Genomic DNA, 24,141 nt, shown 5'->3' on the forward strand with positions numbered 1-24,141 from the left:
CAAAGGTAATAGTATAGAATGATTTTTAAGAGTTTTGATATTAAGTTTCTTATTGAGTAATTTTTATTAAGACGAGGATGCTTCCAAGCAAAGTTATGATGAGAACTTTGTAGATGTGGTAGAGGGAGATAAAGACATCTTAGAATCCACACTGGTAATTGATATATACTATTCTTTATATAAGTGTAATGCCGATCTTTTAAGATTTTTTAAGTTTTGTGTATGTCTTATGTATTCAGAAAGAACCTGATGTATACATTCCAGAAATATCTTGGGACAATGATGAAAATCATATGGCTGCATATGAGGTATATGAAGATCATGCTACTTCTTTTGCTCTCTCTCATTTCATATCTACATGATGATTTATTTATGTGAAAATGTTGGCTTAGGAGTATCAAAATTTTATGAAAGAAAATATATTTTCTAGTGCACTAAGAGATGTGGATTCAATGTCTTTGTCTGCTGGTGATAAGTCTCATGAAACTTCAATCGAGAAGCCGGTGAGATTTTGTTCATGTTTTTTTCCCATTGTGTAACATTTTAAGAGATGTAAAAAATATCAAGTTGTGTTTTTTGTGTTGGTAGATATCGGATAAGTTAAATAAAGTTGAAAAAATTGCATCTAAAGGGTGCGATGAAGAGCATTCTAGAAAGAGTACTCGAAAACGGAAGGTATTCAAATTATACTATTAAACTAATGCTAATTGTAAACTTGTTAAATAAATGTCATTAAAGTAAGCTTGGGTTTATATGTCTTAGGCTACAACTAAGCTTGCTGAACTCCTTCAAAAAAAAAAGAAGGGTCAAAAGCTAAGAGGATTCAAAAGTCAAAGGTAGCTGTTTTGTTTTTTGTTGATGGCTCTAAACACTTATACTATGGTAATAAATCTAAAGTAATGTGTCTTGTCTCTCTTTTTAGGATGTTGAGAAATATGTTTTTGTTTCTAATGAGAAGGCTACCTTGGAAGTGCTGGTTTGTTTTCAATCTTACAAATATATCTTATGCTTACTCTCGAAAAGATTGCAACCATATTCTCTAATTTAACTCTTTATTGTGTAGGCACGCAAACTCACTAGAGAAGATCAAGAAACCATTCTGATGAAATGGTTTGGGGTTAGAAGAGTGGAAGAAGTGTATCCACTTGTGAAGCCTACTTACATGGCTTTAAAAAAAACGAACTCCTTTTTTTGTAGAAAAACGTGTGAAACTAGCTCTTCTACTATGTGTGAAGATTTGGTAGCTTGGCTTTTATTAGAAGGCATGATGATTGTAAGACTTGAAAAGATTGGCTCTCTTTCTTTGAAGGATGTAGAAGTAGCCAATGATAAAGACTAATGGTTGTATGATGGACTTTGTAAGAATTTTTGAGAGACATCTATATGAAAGTGATCATTTTTAGTTTTCTATTTAATCTTTATCTCTTTTAGTCAAAAAGTATGTGTTATTTTGTATATGTTATGTTAAATTGATTATTTATGTGGATTATTATAATACAACTACATAGATAGCATTGTGTGGTTAAAACTATGTAGATGAAAGAAGAATTTCTTACTATATGGTTAGTTAAAACTCCCATATAGCTATAATATTATGGCTACATCCATATAGGAGAATCCGAGTCAAACTAGTAAGAAATATTGCTATATGGTTACTTAAAACTCCCATATAGCTATAATATTATGCTTACAACCATATAGGAGTATTCTCATTATTACTAGTTTGCACTCTTACTAGATATGTGTCTTCAATCTAGTAAGTTGCCTAGTAATTATATTTTTTTTGCTATATAGAAATGCGTCCAAAGTTCCTTGTGGTACACTCTCTCTCTCTCTCTCTCTCTCTCTCTCTCTCTCTCTACCCCCAGTGTCAAGCAGGAATGCCATCGCTGTGCTAGGGATTCCCCAAGAAAATTAAGAAAAGGGTTTCTAACTAACCCTTGCCATTTCTAACTAGCCCTTGCCCGCCGTCTCCACCAATGTGGTGTACATGGAAAACGGGACCAAACTAGGCTTGCCTTGCAAAGTGCTCGGCTGCTCCTTATATTAGCTTCGACGGTAACATGCCAAGATGGTTGTACACCAAGAACCAACATGTGTCCTCCCACACTAGGTGGTCGGACACTACGACCACACACCACAATGTAGTGTACACGAGAAATAGGACCAAAATGAGTCTGCCTACAAGAGAGTCGGGCAGCTCCTTATATTGACATGAGAGGTAGTTACAAGTAGGTTCACACTCGGACCGTCCGGCCACCTAGTGTGGGAGGACACTTCTGCTGTTCTTGACATGTAGCCTTTCCAGTGCTCAATATAAGGAGCTGTCTCACTCGTTGAGGGCAAGCTTAGTTTGGTCCAGTCTCTCTCTCAAGTGTCTAGTAGTGAGCACACCACATTGGTGGAGGCGGCGGGCAAGTAAAGGGTTTCTTGTCTCGTTTCACTTTGGTTTTTCTTGGCTGCAGCACTTAGGTAGCTATGGCGAACATAATCTATGAGCCCGGGTAGGCCTTTGTTGCATTGCTCTCGAGTTGTATGTCACTTGCATGACTGGCGACGAAGCACAAGATCCATTCGTCGCCAAGATCCAACCTCTGTTCTCCCCTTTGATCACCTCACACGCAGGTAGCGACCATCTTTTGTTGTGTTTTTTATCGGCCCTCGACGGTAGCTTTTCCCTTCTGCCGACTGATCTGCATGTTCCCTTGCTGAACGTCAACCTGTACCATCACCATAGCTACCATCTGCACAGAAGACGGTGAAGAAAGCCACTCGCAAGAAGGCGAAGTCTGCTACAGTAAAGAGAAAATTGAAACATGCTCACCCCAATTATCTTCAGATGAGCTCAGAGGCGACTGCTGCATCATGGAAGGAGAGACAAGTCCGGTTCTTGAATCTCAGTACTTTGCTCCTGCTCTTGCTACCAAAAAACCAGAAGCTATTGCTAGTGATCAGATCAACTGGACCCCAAGAAAGGCTCAATTGAGGTCCATTTGTTGCCGCAATTTGAGAAGACGCAGAAGTGTTGCAGGTTGCATGCTTGGCGCACTGTCCAAGAAAGATTGACACTTCGCTGGGAAATCAATGCAGATCAGAGACTCCTCTTGTGCATGGCATGGCGGCGTTGTCGCAGCTACCAACAAGCACAACTCCTCATGATACGGCACTGCCTGCAGTAGATTCTGGGTTGGGCCTTTTCGAATTACTAAGCAGATACCTCAGCATGGGTCTCGAGCTAGTCAAGCAGCAGAAACTAGCACAATTAATCTCCTCACTGCTGCAGCTCCTCTTCCTTGGTAGAAAACGATCAAAGAAACTTGTAGAATTGATTACGTCGATGACCTCTGATGACACCTGGTGGTGGTGCTCTCCCTGTCGCTTCTCCCTTTGAGCTGGATATATAATTGCAAATTCTTGATACAGCTATTGTTCACACACCAAATTGGTGGACAAACACACTTCAAGCAGTTTTTGCTGCCATGCAGATGCTTTGCCCAACTGACAGTCTCGCCTTTTCTCGGCTATCATGATTCCCAGCAATTTTGCTATTTTGCTTGCAGCAGAGGCTCTTCTTTGTCATCAATCAGATTATTGGCTGATTTGAACCAAGCTGATTTGAGACCTACTGATTGAAGAGCTACCAGAACTAAAGAAGGTTTGCTGCTCTGACTGCTCACCCACCAAGGAGTTGCTACAGTATTAGTATTGCTGGAGAGGTGCCTTTTTGTGGTGATTACATCTAGCCCAACATCTCCATTATGTCGTAGCTTTCTGTCTCTAGCGTTTCTTTCTGTTAGCTGCTTACCAGTGTTCAATAAACCATTGCACCAAACCCCTTTGATGAGATTCAATGTATGTCACAAAAAGATCGCATCCAAGTCGCTATGATGCAGTCCCCATAGTGTATCCGGTATAGCCATTCACATTGGGATAGCGACCTGATGCCATGCCTATGTCGAGATGTATGTTTTCTCTCTTGTCAATTGTAGCCCCCAAATTCAGTCCCTAACTCCCAAGCCGTTGTAAGCTCACTCCCCCCGGATGAGGTATTGGAGTTGATGCAGTCCCTTCAGTCATGTCGCGTCCCTTCTCAGTTCTATCTTGTAAAAAGATGTCCATCTTTTTCTCCCTAAGGGGGGAGGTGTGGTGTGTGGTTGTGTAGGTAGAGTTCTGCCACCTAGTGTAGTCGGACATGTTATGGTTGTAACCAACTCTCTAGCATAAATAAGGAGGTGCTTGCTCCAAGCAAGGCACGCTCATTTGGTCTCAATCTTGCTCTACATTTGGGTACGCCACATTTGCGAGCTTGGCTTTCTTCGTTGGCCCCGCTTTGGCCGTCTTGCCTGTGGGCGGACCAAATAGGCTTGCCTTGCAAAGTGCTCAACTGCTCCTTATATTAGCTTCGACGGTAACATGCCAAGATGGTTGTACACCAAGAACCAACATGTGTCCTCCCACACTAGGTGGTCGGTCACTACGACCACACACCACACCTCCCCCCTTAGGGAGAAAAAGATGGACATCTTTTTACAATTTTGAGCTAAGAATGGACTTGACAGAAAGGGATCAACTCCGCCGCCTCATCTGGAGGGAGTGATCATACAACGACTTAGGGACTATGTTCTGAAGGGACTTGATTTGACATAGGAAACATCTCGACATAGGCAATGCACTAGGTTGCTATCCCATTGCAAATGGCTATGCAAGGAACTACCAAAATTGAGGACTACTTTATCCTGACATGACGTGTTCTTTTTTGTGATATACATCCCTCCACGAAGGAGTAGGGTGTGATGGTGCTTATTAGAAACCAACTAAAAGTAATGGGCTAATGGAAACAAGTGCTGAAAGAAAGTAGACCAAGGCCTAATTGGGTTTTCTTGACCGAGGGACAATGGAGTGACATCAAGCAGCAATAGATCTTGCACCTTCTCATTACCCTCACCACTAAGTATAGCAGCTTGGACAACAGCACCATATGCCACTGCTTCATCAAGGTTAATGCTCTTGCAAAGCTCCTTGCCATTAAAGAAGTCCTGAAGAAGCTGTTGAACTTTGGGAATTCTGGTTGAGCTTCCCACAAGGACAACATCATGGGTAGAGTTCTTGTCCATTTTGGCATCCCTTAAGCACTTCTCAACGGGCTCCATACACTTTTTGAACAAATCCATGTTCAACTCCTCAAACCTGGCTCTCGTAATGGTTGAATAGAAATCAATTCCTTCATACAAGGAGTCAATTTCAATGGTTGTCTGAGCAGTGGATGACACGGTCCTCTTGGCCCGTTCACAAGAAGTTCTCAGCCTGCGGAGAGCCCTCGGATTTCCAGTAATGTCTTTCTTATATTTCCACTTGAGCTCCTGAACAAAGTGATTGACCATGCGGTTGTCAAAGTCTTCACCACCCATTGTACCGGATGCATCGCTTCCTCCATAGAAGGTTGCATGGGCATGCCTCCACACAGAGTAATGCGCGTTCACACACGCAGGCGCCGAGCAGAAGAGCAAGCGGCAGCAGCAATAAGCTTCCAGCGCAAGAATCGCCCTCCTAAACGGCCAAGCGAGAGCCATTCTTGCCTTACACGAGAGCTGATGACGTGATTACAAGAGTAAAGAGGATTTTACTTGCGTCGGAGGCAAGGAGTCGTTGAAGAGGTTGGCAACTAATGAGCTTCTGGCTTGTGCACAACCCCTGATTACAAGCCAGCCCCTGATTGACCGGGAGCAAAGTGAAAAGCAAGAAATGTGAGAAGTGTGGCTGCTGGTTCGGGAGCTGTGAGCAAGCGTAGACGAGAGATCCAAATCATGCCTTTATGTGCATGGCGAGGGCAATAGCCTTTCTCTAAGCAGCACTCTCTCTCTCTCTCTACCCAGTGTCAAGCAAGAACTCCATGGCTGCGCCAAGCAAGAAACCCCTGCAAGAAAGTGAATGCTTCAGAAAACTATGCCCGCCGTCTCCACCAATGTGGTGTGCTCACTACAAGACACCTGAGAGAGAGACTGGACCAAACTAAGCTTGCCCTCAACGAGTGAGGCAGCTCCTTATATTGAGCACTGGAAAGGCTACATGCCAAGAACAGCAGAAGTGTCCTCCCACACTAGGTGGTCGGACACACGACCACACACCACAATATATCTACTAGAAGAGTTACTCTAAAAGGATAAAGACTTTTGGGGAGGCTAAGATATGCCTTAGAGGAGAAGGGAGAAAGGGTCCCTCGGCCAGCTCATGTAGCCTTTCTTTTCAATTGTGGTTTAGAATGCCCAAAGTGAAGGTTCAACTTGAGTTTCAATTCAAGCTAAAGCAGAGAAAAAAGTGAGCCAACCTTATTAATGAAAGTAGTACCAGGGGGTCCATGCAGGGCGAAGATACATGTGGATTGACAGGGAAAGCAACACTTTATTTCTTGAGCTTTCTTATTTTACATGGTTCAGAATCGGGCAGAATCTCGGTCTCTGTACAGTAGTAAGGCTCTCTGATGTATATAACAGTATGTCCTTGAGTATTGATGGGACGAAAGCGAAGAAAGAACCAAAAACTTTCTCAACAGAGCCATTGTCTTTATGCAGTACACCACAGCGAAAAGAATCAGCCATATGTAGAGTCACTAGTAATGTTTGTGTTTGTGGGCAACCGGTTTATTATTTTCATCTGTTCAATGCCCGCTTTCCCAAAAATCAAGTTAAAATGCAATATAGTTTTGGCTCCTAATCATTAGTAGCTTGGGGTCTAACAATGACATGCACATGTTATATGAACACCGTAATAAATACACAATGCAGAGATATATGTAGCTTGCTTGCTTGCTCAAGAAAAGCAGTCTGCTGCCAATTCTGCTAATTGGAGGTACTGCAAGCTAGCAGACGATGAAAAAGCTTCCTCTGCGTTTAGGAACGGATCTGTCGACAAAGGAAGCTGTATCGACGCAGGTTGAATTTCCAGCCCTGACCCCGGAGAGCATGAGTTTATAGCTAGAGAATTTATGGGCTTCTGATTTGGATGATACGGGAAGTGATGGTTATGTGCCCTTTGCTGGTCTAGAGTAGTTGCTGACGGTGCAGCTGGATAATCTGCATCTTGCTGATTGAGAAACCTCCAAATCACAGACTGCAGTCCGTCCGGTGGCTTGCTGTCCATGCTGGAATTAGCTTGATCAAAGCTAGCTGCTGGATGAACATCATCCTTCAAACCATGTGAATTAACCAAGTAGTTTACTTGCATTGAAGGGGTGAACATGATGTTGCTCCACTCATGATCTCCTCCATGAATCCCATGCAAATCGAAGCTTGCTTGGCTATCAATATGCGATGTGCTGGACACTGCGCTACTTGAAGCCTGGTCTATTGAAGATGTGGAATGATTAAAACTGCCTGCATATAACATTGCTTGACCGAGCTTACTCCTGGGGGTTTGAGTAGGCGTACAATGAGACTGAATTTCTTTGTATATGGCTGCCGTAGCACATTCGGAAGCATTGTCGATGTGATTATGGATCATCGATGAAGGCTTAAAGCTGGTGGCCTTTACTAGCTGATCTGGCGGGGGGGGCAAATGAGCAATTGGATAATGTGGTGAATGATTAGAGTGGTTTCTGTTAGTGATGGGATTAATGTTTGTATTTTGTGAATAGGATAATTGCTTGTGATTACCTATATTACCAAAGTGAAATGGAGGTGTATTATCTACATTTATGGAGGGAGCCTTACAGTCAACTGCCCCTTTATGGATGTTGCTGGTGGATGTAAACATTAAAGGTGGAAGATGCTGGAGCTCATGATGATGATTAAGATGATAAGCATAGCCATGCTCCTTCTCCTCCCTATTCCTCGTTTTCACACCAGAGATGGTGTGGGGATTGTAAAGGTCGCTGTCGTTGATGCAGGGCTTTTCCTCATTAGCGTTGTATGCTTCATTATCATGAGTTAAACCGCTGTCCATTCGCTGGCGTTGTTGTTGTTGGAGGCGCCGGCTTCGGGTGTATGAATGCCAGAAGTTCTTCACATCATTGTCTGTTCTGCCTGGCAGATGAGCAGCTATCTTGGACCAGCTGCAATTAAAAAATAGAGCATATACTAGATTCAGCATCATGAATGCACCATTATCTAATCATCTAATCATATACATTAAAGGACTGCATTTTAATTCCTTCATAAAGAAATGGGAAGCTCCCAAGCTACACCTAGCAAAGCAAAAAATCACTTTGCTTTTGGCACTCCTAGATGTGAATATGAATACAATTTGCTATACTTACAGAAAATAACAACTGCTGTTGCTTATATGATCAAGACAGCATGAGCTATCTAAGCTTTAAAATAATAAAATCAAACTACAAAAGCCATCAGGTAGGATGACTCAACTAGCATTGTAGCATTATATTTAAATCTCCTAGAATGGATACTGTTGCAAATGCTATTTGCTAATTTCAATTGGGGAACTGTGTTTCGTGTATGCAATGTGTGTGGCCGTTTGTTTTTACAACGCATCCGAGCATACCTGTTTCCAAGGTTGTTATGGAGGTTGACAACAAGCCTGACCTCGTGGGCAGTGAAGGGGCCCCTTTTGAGATCTGGCCTTAGATAGTTTATCCATCTCAATCGGCAGCTCTTCCCACATCTGTGCAGACCTGCATCGGGCAGAATATGTGAACAGATTCAGTCTTATAATACACTTCCTACTTTCCCGGTGATCAATCACCATAATGCTGAGCATGCACGTCGACAAGCTGCCCCATGCGACTTGCATTGTAATTAATTTGTTAACAGACTGCATTCAGATGTAGAAGCATAATTCTGAGCATAATGTCAATGCAAATGGAATGCGGTTAGAAGTATCAATTAGCTAGCAATTTCTGATTTATCAACATAGATCTAACGAATACCAAAATGTATAATGCTGGCCTGCTTCATGTTTACCATAAAATGTATGCAGCCTATCTTTGACTAAAGGGGAATGGATATATGGGTGCCATGATTCTTGTGGTGGATTAGATGGACAAGGTGTGGGTGCTACATTTGGACACAAGGGCCGGTTATAATATATGGTCTGTATATTTGGAGGAGATATAAGGTTGCTGGCGACCACGGCCAATATGATTCTAGCATGATCGAAAAGCTCAATTATAGGGCGGTGCAGAAGATGAGCCTCAAAAGAGCGATCATTAGGAAGCTAAGAGCATGGGTACTAATGCTAATGCACAGAGATAAAGCAAAGCAATGCGCATTGCAAATCACAGATTTGTAAGTTTGAGGCTTGGATTAGTGAATTAAGTTATAAGTACTTGGAATGTCAGAGACGGAAATTGATTGGTGTTGCAAATTAATTATAATAAGCTTGTGAGCGTAGTAGTGTGATAATACAAACCGGTGTGTTTGGCAACGTCACTCCAGTTGCCACAGCCATGCTTGGCTACATAATGCCTCAGCTTCTCGTCTTCATCGGGAGACCATAAGCTTTTACGCATATTCGAGAAAAATTTATATATCAGAGCCACACCACTGGGATACGAGCCTTGTGTCAGGCCCAAAAAGATGGGAGCTACTGCAAGTACAGACACAAGATGCCGACACGCGTGAAGGAGCTGCGCCGCGCACACATATTGATGAAACATACAAACATGAGCTACCTGCAGCGAACTAACTTTAATGGACAAAAGGCTGCGAGAGGATGAAGCGACTAGCGACTCTCTCTCTCTCTCTCTCTCTCTCTCTCTCTCTCTCTGTGGGAGTCTCAGAGACTAGATAGTAGAATCTCTCTCAACGTGCGCGTGCGGCGGGGGGATTTGTCAGAGGCGGAGGTCCGTGGCTCCGTGCAGCAAAGGAGCACGAGGATCAGCGAGCAGCGCAGCTATGCAGCCAGCTTTTGTCGCTAGGGTTTGCAGGCTGATTATGATGATGAGAATTAAGAGCAAGAGTAGAGTAGAACAAGGAGCTGCGCACGAGGGGGTGTGGGAAAGAGTGTCTGAGAGAGTGAGAGAGAGAGAGAGAGAGAGAGCTCTGCAAGAGAGTAGCTGTGGTGCGGTGATGATGATTAATTGGGGGTGACTGATGAGACGATGATGTTGTATGATTTGAGATCAATCATGTATCACCAGCAGACACTTATGCCGGTACGAGGGTAAGGACTGTCAGAGAGAGAACGTGGGTGATGCCATCGTCTTCCCTCCTTTCCTTGATTGTGCCGGCTCCTTTTTTCCTTGGATCGCTATGGATGCCCGCTTGCATGCTCATTTTGCACGTATGTTGATTGATCTATTGTGCTCGCTTTTCTTATATATGCATTAGCATTTTGCATGTACAAGGTACAATCACACATATCTCTCTCCCCTGCTTGCTCTCTCTCTCTCTCTCTCCGTGGAGGCAGAGGATTCCTTGTAGCGGCTAGCCTGTAGGTGAGCTCCCATGTTCTCTCTCTCTCTCTCTCTCTCACACACACACACACACCCACCCACCCACACGCGCGCACAAATAGAGATTCATATTGACAAAGGCACAGTACATGGCCCTTGCTTTTTCCCTTTTCTCTCTCTCTCTCACTCACTCACTCACTCACTCACACACACACACACACACAGAGTACGTGTAACGTGGGCCTTTGCACACGCAAGGCTGAATGTTACATGTGCACATTCCAAGCCACTAAAGTAATGGGCAATATGATTGGAAGCCAAGCCTAGTATGCCAATTCATTCAATGCAAAGAAGACGATGTCACAAAATTTACGAACTGATTGCCATGTGCAACCTGAGAGTGATTACCATAAATTTTAAGCTGTAGGACACCTTGATAGAGAATTCCCTGCGGATTTGTTATCATGCACAACCATTGAAAACTATGATTGCAACGCTAATTTTATAAGCATAACTTGGCTCAACATGGGTGCTTTTTAATGGAAATGCCCTAGTCAACGAAAATGTACTATTTTCAACATGTCTCGTACGCGTGTGTGCAAGTTCTAGTTGTTTTTTTTTTTTGAGAAGAGACAGAAAATTGTATTAAAAGAAGGCAAGTTCTAGTTGTTGTACTCTCCCACCAGCAAGAGTTTTATGGTTAGAACATTAATGAACAAGACCCATGAAGGAAATCTCTACTTTTCGTTGTGGGATTTGCCGAGGGTTCCCTTATTACGGAACCATCAAACACATATTACATGCATGGTAACCCAATATAACTTTCCATCAGCAGCACGGGGAAGGTAGTAGGGAGGAACTATGCACATACCATGTGTTTACAACTGTACATTTTTTTAAAAAAACCTAGTACGTGCTTTGAATTTATAAGAGAGAAGCAAAATTACATCTGATCACCCAAGGAGGGGGTAAAGAGTTAGATACATCTAGGGAAAGGCCCATAGGCCTAGGCAATGTTTGTGACTTTACAAAAAGAGGCCTACCATACTCCTCGGGATACAAAGGGACCTTAATAGTTAACTTGATAGTTAGCACTTTTCTTCACAGCCAGTCTATCTCTTCCTGAAGCCTCTTGGCAAAGTTCAAGGCCTCTTCCTGTACATTGCTTTACATTACACCCAATATAACTTTAGTATTTGCTTCCTGTACATTCCTCTACATTACACCCAATATAACTTTAGTATTTGCTGCTAATAGTCATTTTCACTTACAGCTTGGTTTTGGTGATTATTTGCCATTTTGCTCTATCTCTCAACTTTGGCTTGCTAAACAAGCTTGAGTGATGACCTCAAAGGTTGCCCCTCTCCTAGAGTTGGACATGTGTCCCTCAGGTGGGCTTCAAAGTATTGAAGATTAAAGCCAATCATATCTTTTTTCTTTACTAGCACTACAACACGCCGCGCCAAAATCGGTGCAAATGCCGACGAAAAAAAGTTAGTTTTAAAACTAAAAAGCGCTGAAATAGGTTTCGAAAGAGATGCCGGTATCGTAACGTCAGTATAAGTACCGATGTACTAAGCGTCGGAATACCCCATGAAATGAGCGTCGGAATACGCAATGAAATACCCGCCAGTAATAGTGTAGAATATTCCGACACGGCAACCGAGGACTATACCGATGCTTATATCGTACTCTGTACCGACGACCAAACCTGTAAATTTTTTATTTGGCAGAGAGGGTTGGGAATTGATGATGCATGTACTGCAGCAAAAGAAAACAACCCTCTTTGCCCAAAGGAAGAGTGCACAAGCAACCGCACTCCATCTACAAGCTGACGCTAAAGAGCGAGTGTATGGCAATTAGCAAAATTGTAAGAAAAACATAACCACAAAATCAAAAGCTTGATCATGGCATAACGACATAAAGATTTTATAACCATAATTAAAACATGAGTTGAAAACTGCAAAACCATAAACATAATCTGTTTGCTATATCATAACCATTACCATAACCTGCTTGTCATACCATAACCATAACAACCATACCATCATTGCACAACCATAACCATAACCATCATCATCACATGATTGCCATACTATCATAGCAAAACCATAACCTTAACTTGACTGTCAAATCTTAACCATAACATCTGTGCCATACCATAAACATAACCATAAACCATAAACACAAGCACTACAAAACTGTACATATACAAACAATCATTGAGTGAGAAGACCCTCATGGTAATGCCTCCCAATGGCCGTCCTCTCCCTCCTCCTGCAGCTGGATCAAAAGGACCACAAGTCCATGCTTGTACCCATACTTCTCCTCTCGGCATGTCGGAAGACGCTTCATGGCAACTTCGTGCAAAATTATGGTTTAATCATTAGATAAATCTTGAAATAACATATATATTTTTCATAATTTAAAGCATACGTGTAATACTTACAAACTCATGTCGAAACGTATCGTAGCCTCCACTCCCAAGACGTGACACTCCAGCAGACTCCAAAGGTGCTATGGCTGCATCTCTCTACTGTTGAAATCTCTGAGAATTGTCTTGTGTCTCTCGTGCAATCCCCGCCTACTCCTCTGCATCCAACCATGCCGGCTTGGGACTGCCGTTATTGTACCTATCTCTCGTCTGTGACCGACGGTGTGACATTGTGGACTTCGCCACGCTCAAAATCCAGGGGTTCGAGACTGGATCGTACCCCTCTGCCAGCGTGTACTCTCTGTGAATGGCCTCGACGATGTAATTCTTTCTTTCAACATCGAGGTTATCCCAAAACTCCATCACAGAGTGACCAAACGAAATCGTACAGAGCTGTCAAATCCTCTGTCGCATGGCCTTTCTGACCATGTCCGCCACAACAGCCCCATCCCTGCTCTTGTCACCTTGCTAGGATCATGCTTGTGTGATCCCCAAGGTGTATGTGGTGTACCAATCGGTGAACTATCTACTGAAGAGAGTGGTGGACGCTCTCTCGGTGCAGTGGACGCATCAGTAGAACCTATACCACAGTAACCAGCGTCTCCAGAACGACGCCTACCTCGTGTCGAGGATGAACCATCCGTCGGTGTAGGGGACACACGAGTCCTAGGCGTAGGAGGCACACTAGAGTGAGGTGTGGGGCCGCTCGGTGTAGGGACCACACTAGTCCCGAGCGTAGGTCGGCCGTATTAGGTCTAGAGGGACCTGCAGTCCAAAGGTGTTGTGCCATCGCGATCTGCTATGGTATGAACTGAGACAAAAACGAGCCCATCTGCTAGGGTGACATGCCGGCCGAAGTGACAGGAAAACTAAAACTAGGAGAGTATGGCTCATCGTCATCGGCCATGGCTAATCATACACAAACAACACCCACAAAATACGTTAGTTTACAGAAGAAATTCTTAATCAATACAAATAACAAATCCACAAAGCTGCTACACTAATTAATGAATCTAAAGTGTATTGTAGACTAATAAAAAGAGTTTTACAAAAGAGTTTCTAGCAAAAATCATTAGTTAATCTCTCATCCTCTATGAGATCTGATGTACCAAAGATTTCTATCTCAATCTGTATATCTGCATCTTCATCATCGAACTTTACTTCTTCCTCGCTTTCTGTATCAGCTTCAATATTTGATAACTTATCTCTAGGTTTAGAAAATTGCCCACTGCTGACATCCACCTCAAAATCTAAACTTAAAGTTTCCGTCGGTCCTGCGCTTTGTTCATGAATCACCTCTTCGGCCTCAATGTCCAATCCTTCACACACTTGCTTGGTACATAGAGCAACTTGAATGAAATAGAGCCAGCAAGGTTTAGACAGATCATTCTCATCATTTTCTGTCCATAGTCGATCGTGTATGAACACAACTTGTTCACAATGCCACGGAAGTACGAATGTATCTCGCGCATCTGTCCACACCTGCCTAGAGTTCACTTGAATCAATCCACTCTTGTCTTTACGCACAATTGCATTAGGGCCGCTGGTAATAACTTTGAACCACTTGACATCAAAGATAAACATATCAAACTTTCTAAAGCTAATCTTCAAGATGTCTTGGATATAGCCAAAGTATTTAAGCTGGCTAGTCTCTGTATTCTCATTCCTGACACTACTCCCACTTTCTTGGACGAAGCTTGTCTTAACACCACTGTCGAAAGTGACCATTTGTTCGTCGATCCGTTGCACTTTGAAGTGTTTCCCATGCGACCACAAAGCTCCATATTTGTGATACTGCAGCCACAAAATTGAAACAGACTAAAAGTTATTAAAGCAATGTGATCATGTGGAGCTCAAAAAGGAAGTTGTGAAATATACATGCCAATCGCAACCCCTTGACATCTCCTCTTCCTCTTCAGTAATCGACACTCCATTCCTCTTTGCCTCCCGATGGTTGCATCTAACCACCGCCCAGTTCGAAAGTCTGGCAATTTTTTAAGATAATCTGGAAAAGGAAGGTTTCTAGTGGCACGGTTGCGCTTGAATTGAAGGCGATCTATCAAGCAGTGTTTCTTTTCCCCTTCGTACCTCTCTAGCCACTTTTGCATGATGTCTGAGTTGGGAAGGAAAAATCTCATAACCTTTTCTTGCATTGTGATGTCCATCTCCCTAACGATGCCTTGTCCCTGCGGCTCATCCTCTGTCCCTTCACGTTGACCTCATTAGTCTACATTTAGGGCATCTCTGGATCAATTGAGACAAAAAATTCACTAATGAGGACAAGAGACTCTTGTACAAGCCATCATTTGGCCATGCTACCCTCAGGGAGAGCCCTTTGACGAACAAAACCCTTTAAAATCTTCATAATCTCCCCAAGAAGAACATCCATCTGCTATGGACCACGCCAACAACTGCAACTTGAGCGACCACATGCACAAGTACATGCATTTGGATGGTAAGAATGTTTGTTGAAAAGTACTTCTCCACCATGCACACTGCATTGATGCTGTCTTCTCTTATCTCTTTTGAATTGATCTAGCATACCAACTCATTGATTTTGTAGATTGTTCTTCTAATGTCATCTATCAAACAACCCTTTAAGGCAATAATTGGTAAGATGAACTGTAAAAATTTGTGCCAATCGTGGAACTTAAAGACCACTGAGATTGTCATCTCTTGTAAAAGCCGTTTTCAAACTTCGCATGCACCCCATGGGAGTCTTGAATGAAGATATAGCCTTCTTCACTTATTGCTCTTTTGAACGACTTAGAACCCATGGACCTTTTGGTATAGCAAACTTTCCATTTTGTTTAAGTCAAGGCCACATCTCTCGCATTCGACCCACAGCCTGCAGGTCATCTCTTTGGGCCTTGCTCTCCCTTTTTCCAGTGATGGTTTTCCATATGATCTCCCCCACATTCTTGAAGATGTGCATTGGGTCGAGCAAATGATTAATCAGTAGGTCACTCCAGTACGGGAGTTCATGGAAAATAGAAAATGTTTTCATTCCAGATGGCATCCAATCTCCCCTCTCTAGCCACAAGTTTTTTCAATCTCTCACTTTCAGTGGATGCATGTCATGTTTACATATGTTTGGTCCACGTAGCTCATGTCCTTCATGCAAAAATCTACCATGCTCCTCGTAAACTGTCTTGCTCAAATACTTAGAGCAGCGGAAGCCAAGTCGAGGACCACATTTTGGACATGCATGATTGCTCGAGTAACTCAAGCCTGAAACATCACAAAATTAAAATATAAAAGCATTGGCATAGCCAAGAATCACATGTGTGTGAGGGTTTTAAAGGCACTTAGCTGAGCACTCACTGAAGCCTGGCAAATTGTGCATGGCCCACATGAGAATACCTTGCACATGTACATTCCGTCGTCCGATTGGTTGGGACATATCAAACACATTGACTCTTGTCCACAAGATTTGGAGCTTTTTTATAAGTAATGCCAAATAGACGTCCATGTTCTTTGCTTTGTACTTTTCGGGGATGATCAATGACAACAATAGATGGCCCTTTTTGAAAGTGAGCCATGGTGAAAGATTATAATTAACTAGACAAATAGGCCACTCCATGACGAACTCCGTAATCTGAATGGGTTTACTCCGTCCATTGCCAGACAAAAGCGGATACATCGAGGCTCGTTCTTAAATGTAGGACAACTTTTCTCTATGTGCTTCCATGCACGAGAGTCAGCAGGTACCCGCATCACATCATCTCTTGATCTAGTATTTGAGTTCTATGTCATCAAAGTGGCGATGGACTTGCACTTGAACATGCTCTTTATTCTTGGAATGATAGGAAAGTGTCAAAGGACCTGCTGGGATACATTTTCCTTGTGTGTCCTCCCTATGCCTGTTTGAACCACAAGAGGTGTGCGGGGATCGTGCCTGCCTAGAGAATGTGAGGTTGTTAGAGCTAGCAACAAATAGTAGAAAAAACGCAATCGGCCTTCAAAAGTGCACACAGACTTCAAGAACCTTAATATATAGTCATTGACCAATAAAGACGAGATTATTACCCTGTGGTCCTAATCTCCGTGCACCTCTAGACCGAGGTGTGCGGGAATCGGGCCTGGCTAGAGAATGTGAGGTTGTCATGTATTTTCATGTACTTAGTAGTGTGTAGTTATAACAACTAGAGTGTTTTAATTATTTGTTGCATCACTCGTAGATAAAGTATGGACGATAGGATGGTGTGTCGTTGTGCGCATTGCAAGAATCAGATCTTTCAAAAACAAAAAGTATGCGACCAAAACATACGCAATCACGGTCTCTTTTCGATAGAGCAACTACAAGACCTGCGTTATCAATCTCATGGTCTAGATATTGAAGGTCAAAATCCGCAAGTAGGTATTGCTCCAACTTAATCCCAGAGAAGATGATTTTCAAACGAGCAGCCATCGACTGACTCCTCCCAACAAATACCTGATGCGGCATTTCAAGAAGTACAGATGGAGCAGATGTTGGACGCGTTCTTTGACATGGATTCCAACATAGAGGGCAACAACATTGAATGCAGTAATGTGGACCAACCTTAGCCATCCCGTTCATATCGACGGCATGATAGCAACAATAAAGAGGGCGAGATGATGCGAAGTCTTGCACGCATGCCGCTGTACACTGGTGCAAAAATCTCAGTTCTTTGTACCACGTTGGCAATGCTTAATTTGCAGTCTGTCTACGGTTGGTTTGACGCCTCAGTCACAGAGCTTTTCAGGTAAATACATTGTATCCTAAGCATGATAAAGTGCAAATTACAGTTCATATAAAGTGATCAAAGAGCTGACTTGTTCATGTAACGACAGGTTGCTCAATGGAAAATCTTGCCCCTACCCATCCAGCCGCTAAAAAGCTTCTTACTAATTTGGGCATGGATACCCACAATGCATATGCATTGTAAGCAAGATCTATGGCTTGCCGTATTACCAAAAGGCTTGACATTGTATTGTTTTTAGGGCCGCTTACCTATTTTAGGATTTGAAAAGCGCTTGCAGACATATAGAAAACACAATGGCCAGCCGTTTGGCAATACGGCAAGCCATAGAGCTTGCCCACAACGCATATGCATTGTGGGCAAGATCTTTGGCTTGCCATATTGCCAAACGGCTTACCATTGTGCTATTTTCAGGGCCGCTTAGCTATTTTAGGACTTGAAAACTGCTCGCGGACATATAAACAACACAATGGCGGCCGTTGGCAATACGGAAATCCATAGAGATTGCCCACAATTCATATGGGTTGTGGGTAAGGTTTATGGCTTGCCGTATTGACGAACGGATCGCCATTGTGTTGTTTTTAATATGCACTGTGGGTAAGCTCTATGGTTTGTCGTATTGTCGAACGTACCTTAAACTAACCTAACATATCTTAACCTAACCTAACCTAACTTAACCTAACGTAGCTTAACTTAATCTAACCTAACTTAAACTAATGTAGCTTAACCTAACCTAATGTAGCTTAACCTAACATAGCCTAACCTAACGTAGCCTAACTTAACCTAACCTAACGTATAAGATAACCTAACTTAATCTAGCCTAACATATAACTTAACCTAATGTAGCTTAATTTAACCTAACCTAACGTATAAGATAACCTAACCTAAACTTAACCTAAAACATAAACAAAATTTCTTCAAAACAAGATTTTTTCATAAACTAAACCAAAACTTTTTCATAATTCAAAATGAAATTTCACATCACAACCATAATTCCTTTTAAAGCATTGAAAGTTTAAAGCATGAAATTTTCTTTTATTAATATATAAATTAACTTAAATAAATTTAAAATGCATTTAGAGGTTCGAGTACTCATATTCGTCCTATTTGAGCAATAAAAGAAGTTGTAAATGTCCTAGACCTGCAAAAACGCACACACGAACACAAAGTTAAACCCTAAACCCTAAATCTACAAGTAAACATGAAAACAATCTCATCTTAATGTTATGGGCTAACCCACAAGCAAGATTAGCACTTCCGAATGCTTGTTTCGCACCAGATTGTTAGAGGTGAGGAAGGAGAGAGCTTGAGGAAAGGCACAAGAAGAAGTGAAATGCACAGAGAAAGCCCACAATTTCTTTTTTTGCAGGTACCGTTGGTACGAAAATCGGTATAGGTTCCGAAAAGCGCACCGAGGACGGTGTGGGAAAGTGCATGCGCGCTAACGTCGGTATAGGCGCCAGAACATGCGTCAAAAATTTGAAAATCAAATTTTAAATAAACTTTAGCTGTGTCCATACATACCTACACATATACCGACGCCCGCCAGTGACGCCGGTAATGTGGCGCCGGAATTTAAGTGACCTCTTATAGTGTGGCACACTACACCTTCAATATGAAAACCTTCTCCAAAGTGCCCTTCAATTAAGGATTATCATCACCATGCAAGCTTCCTTACTTTGACCTTCTAGGTCTCAACACTGTTCCATCCTACTTTTAAACATGGTGGCTACAAGGCCCCTACAAAGGTGATCATTGCATGGATGATAGTATACATAAAGAGGCTTGCTCAATGCACACTCAGTCAAAGTTCATAGGACCTCTATGTGGGGATCTCAACGAAAAGATAATCTCTTTAAACGTGTGTTAACCTTGTCTTTGAAGCAAGCAAAAATGGCATACTCCAAACTAGAAACTTCATCATAAAATAAAATGCATACATTATCTTGACTTTATCCTTTAGTGCATATAGGCCATGCTAAAAATTACCTTGCCCATCATCTATTGGGATATACGCACAACAATGAGTGCAAGCAACCTTCACCAAGAGTATTTACCACTTGAAAAAATCGATTCCCAAGCTCTACAGTATCTCTTGCACAAATGACCATGTTATTCTAACATATGCTTTAAATAGGTCTAGTTGTAGTAAGATACATTCTTGTTTCTTGAACTTGACATAATTCATACCTATCAAAGCCGCCAAGATGTTATTGTGGTATGCCATTATGTGCTAAATTGTTTTACACCCTAGCTAACTTAGAAGAGAGGTGGGCTTGTATGGCATTGGAAATGATTATGGAATCCTTCATGGAATCTAAAGGTGGACCTTGGATCAACCTACACATATAGAACAAGCTTCTCCCGCCCATCGATGTAAAGGCTAAATTAGGAGGATCTATGGGGAAATCCATTGATAAATGTTGTAAATGAATGAGACCCTCTCACACATGTTCTGGGAATGTTCGGAAATCAAAGGCTTTATGGGCTCCGTCTGTAGATGGGTGTACACCCATTTGGACACTCCCTTCTTTAGACATGCTGCCTTGCAATGGGCTCTAGATGCATCAATAGTGAGGATCTTTGACTGACATTGGTATAGTAAGAGCGATGGCTTTAAGAACAGTTTAGCAGTTTAGAAATGTGCTACTATTTCATAGGAAGTGTGATCCTTTGGACAAAGAACAGGTTTTGGAAACTTAATGGTGGCTTATCGTTAGCAGAAGAAAGCAACAATGCAAGCTTCACAAGAAAGAGTAGGAGGAATCCGTAACAAGTATCTCAAAATTTGTAATTTATTGTAAGGGTTCGTATATGGTCAATGGTGTCAAATCCTTGAGGGGCTTTGTGCCCATTGAACTGACTTCTTTGTATATGTCGGAAACCATGTGTAAAGGATATGCCATGGCTTGTATGTATGATTTTGAATTAATTCAAATATACATTATGAAGGGAATGGGGTCTAAGGGGGCCTCTATTTGCCATGGTATTAAAAAGGAGATTATGGAAGGGGCAAATGGGTGGATGCCATGTGAACTGAAATGGTGGGTATGGTAAGGCCTAAAAGCAAGTGATCAAACTTGTACTCTTTTATAAAATATAAAGAGAAAATCTCTTATAAATTCAAAAAATTGAACTTTTCTCTACGTGGTTGAGTAAAAACCACTCCTTTCTCTCTCTTGTGGCTGCCAGTTTCTCCCCCCTCTCTTCTAAAAGGGGGTCCCTCCAAAAACGTGGTGATCATTCCCCCCCTCTCTCTACTGTACCATCTCTCACTTCACCTTGCTTCTCTTTCCTTCCTTTCAGTTTTCCCTCCCAAAAGCTTTGCAACAAAAGTTTGAACCTCCTTTCCCTCCTCAAGCTTACTGCATTCTTGAGGGCGGCATTCTCCTCAAGCTGAAGTTCTCCATTTCTCTATGGGCTTCACTAAACACCTCTAGCTAAAGCTAAAGATCTGCAGCATATCCTTCTGCTAGATCATCCCTCTTTCTTTCCTCACTAGATCCTGCTCCTTCTCCATTAATCTCTCCATATAGAATCTACTTCCCTCTCAAGATTTGCAACATTATCTTCCCCATTAAGCCAACAAGCAGGTGGAGAAATATAGCAGTAAGTGATATCCTTCACCTTTGTGTGCCATCAAGAATCTTGCTCTTTATACAACTGAGAACATGGATGTGCAATGTCTAATCATAAGTTTTTCACAGTGGAATCGATCATGGATCCAGGTGGTTGCTTGACCGGAACACGGTTCAGTAGGAGGTTGATGAAACCAAGAGTAACATCTTGATTTTCAACCTTGCTAAACGAGTTATCACAACAAAGATGTACTGGAAAGAGTATCTCTTTTCACTTTCCATGAAAGTAACTTGCTGACATATCTCATCAGCCAAGTTTAAGTCCTTGACTTCTCTCAAACCTCATTAGTAAGCAACCCCACCATAACTAGTGTTCAAGGTTGAGACTCTAACTTATACATGAAGAGACTAAACCTAGTTGCAAACATGCTGTAACTTCTGGTAAATGAACGCAAACTAGAGCAATAAATGCTTACTAATTGGATTGTTGGGTGCTAATGTACCCACTTTACATATCCTTTAGCACAAGATTACACTTTGTAATATGTCTACCCCCTTGGATATTGACAGTACTGGGGTGTTTTTTCCCCACGATTTACAGATAGTCTTCCCAGATGACTGGTAAACGGGGTTCACCATATCTTACGACCTTGCTGAGGAATCAAAAATTTCTTGAATAACCATCGTGGTTATCTTGGAAAATCCACAAGCACCCAAACTGAGCCATGATCTCTATTGGTGATTGGTAGACCCAAAAGTAACCTCATAGAGATATTGCACATAGAGTGCAAAAATGCTTCATAAGAAACTGATGTTATGAATATGCATGCTGCTCCAAATCAGTCTTTGCTAAACACTAGGACCCATAACACCTAGTGTGCATGCATTTAGAAAAAAATAGATCCAACCCTGTGTATCCATGGTTATTTTTACCAATACTTATGGAGAATGTGATGCTCGTAGCACACATTAAAGAGGAATGTAAATAGTTCAAGAAAGAAACTAAATACTTAAATTGCAATCATTTGCAAGCCTTGCTGAAACGTTTGAACCATAATAGAAGGTGAAACATTAATCACTTCAAGGGACAAACAATGAAACTTTTGCATTAACAACTTAGAGCCTTGCTATATGTATAAACAACCATCTGTAATGTTGTTTAGAAGTACTTGTACATGAACAAGTCATTCTAAGTATCCAACAATTTTTGGCCACAAAAATTGTTCCTCACAGGTCGTGCTAAAAATGGTCTAGAAAATAGATTTGACCAGCACCTAGGGACTTTGTCGTGACACATACTTGAAATAGGGGGCGGTATTGCCAATCCCAGAGACTCATATTCTCCACATGTGGAATATGTCTCTGTAAGAATGTCTAAAAAAGGAACATCCTTCAAGTACAAGATGTACTTGTGCATGGAGGTAACTGCAAACACTCTACAATGGGAATGAGAGGGACCCTCATTAGCCTTGCTCCACACTGGCTAAAATGAACTCCTTGAGTTCCTAGACCATGTTGCATGCATTCCATGTGACAACATGTGCCAAATAAACCCTACAAATGGGTCTATAGCTGCATAATGCAAACACTTATTTTGGACACTGTGGCCCCAAAGTCTTGGCTCTTACATGACCTTGCCATCCCTCTAAAGAGCAAAAATGGATAACATAGTTTATGAATCCTACGTAGAAAAATCAAACCAAAAAACATAAAACCAAATCAGATGCGTACCTGAAGGCTGAACATAGTGTTCACTTATTTGTAGTCTATGTCCAAATTTCCCGCCTACAAAGGCCTAGGAACACTAATTGAAAATTAGGAATATGCAAGTAGTATTGCACATGATTGCACATGTAACCTTGGGTGTTGCCTTTGCAATCCAGACCCCTTGGTTGAAGCAACATTGTCAAAACCCTTGGTTAAATGTTGCATGAAAACTGCTCAACGAGCAGCTGGCCCTTGGTCCTTGTCCGTGACCCCCGTTGGGTTTTCCCCTGGCATTTTATTGCTTTTGAAGTTGAAATAGTTCCACTATCCCTTGGCAGTTTGTGGACTTATTTTCTTGAAATTGCAAGTGTGAAGGTTCCAAGAATGGACCATCAACCCTTACTAAGTGATTTAGTAATCATGTGCTGGGTCTTACCCCAAATTGTATTCTTATAAGCACTCTTAATTCTAATAGGAGCTCCACTGAAATTGGAGTCATATGCACAACGAGATCATTGTCACAACTAAAAATCCATAATGTGGGGTTTTTGTGAGCAAATTGTACGGTCTAAAATGCTGGCTTCATCCTTACACCTTGGGAGAGATAAGCCCGGATGAGTTTAGGAGAGATAAGCCTTTCTCTCTACCATGCCCTTGTAGAGAGAGGGTACCAAAAGTCACATCGGAACCCACTTACCATGTATGTGAGCGTGACTGTATCAGGGTGCAGATGTATGGCATGTTGCCCTTGAAGAAACATAAAAATAAAACGTCTAAAAACAGCAATAACTGAGCTCATCCTTCACAGAGTAGCTAGTGTTATAGCAAGCATATACAATGATGGGTAGTGTATGTCCATCATACTAGTATGCTATGCATACAGATCCAAAAATGGAATGATAAGTCCTTGACTTCAATGACATTCTCAACCATGTGAGTTGTTGGTATACATGCCTTGCACGATTACACTGGCATGGATACATCACAATGCGCCGTTGGGGAAACTATGAGCTTATATCCACGTAGTGCTAAAGATGTGTGCCATTATCGTTGATCTAAAATCAACCGATAAGACTTGTGCACATAAGAGAATCTATACTTCACATGAGATTGAGCAAAGCAAGTTGCTTTGTACAGTGGCCTTGATGGATTCTAGCCAAGCATGTTGCATGGCACAACAGAGAAATATTGTCCAATAGGAAAAGTAAAACATACACAAAACAAACATGAGTTCAAATGGACTAACCTTGTTGCCCACGTGTGGTGAGGTTTCTGGTAGTTTGCTTGAATCCGGCTCATAGCCATATGTACTCCGAGAGTGAGTGAGCGTATGTAGCATATACACCCGTATGG

The 24,141-nt window shown here is 42.0% G+C and overlaps 1 protein-coding gene and 1 pseudogene across 1 annotated transcript; both read right to left on the reverse strand.

Annotated features, from left to right (window-relative positions):
• Window positions 1-2,163: 2,163 nt before the first annotated feature.
• Window positions 2,164-5,570, reverse strand: LOC147459313 (heat shock cognate 70 kDa protein 2 pseudogene; annotated as a pseudogene).
• Window positions 2,164-10,331, reverse strand: LOC147459312 (uncharacterized). Its single transcript, XM_086510605.1, has 4 exons — window positions 9,361-10,331; window positions 8,494-8,623; window positions 6,116-8,047; window positions 2,164-2,279 (listed from the first exon to the last, which is right to left on the reverse strand). Exons 1-3 carry the CDS (start codon window positions 9,605-9,607, stop codon window positions 6,808-6,810), a joined length of 1,617 nt encoding a protein of 538 aa, XP_086366731.1. The 5' UTR covers window positions 9,608-10,331; the 3' UTR covers window positions 2,164-2,279; window positions 6,116-6,807.
• Between the last annotated feature and the right edge of the window lie 13,810 nt (window positions 10,332-24,141).

The sequence above is a fragment of the Adiantum capillus-veneris genome, chromosome 4 (genome assembly GCF_014529385.1).
Source record: "Adiantum capillus-veneris isolate H3 chromosome 4, ASM1452938v2, whole genome shotgun sequence".
In the NCBI taxonomy this organism is placed as follows: Eukaryota; Viridiplantae; Streptophyta; class Polypodiopsida; order Polypodiales; family Pteridaceae; genus Adiantum; species Adiantum capillus-veneris.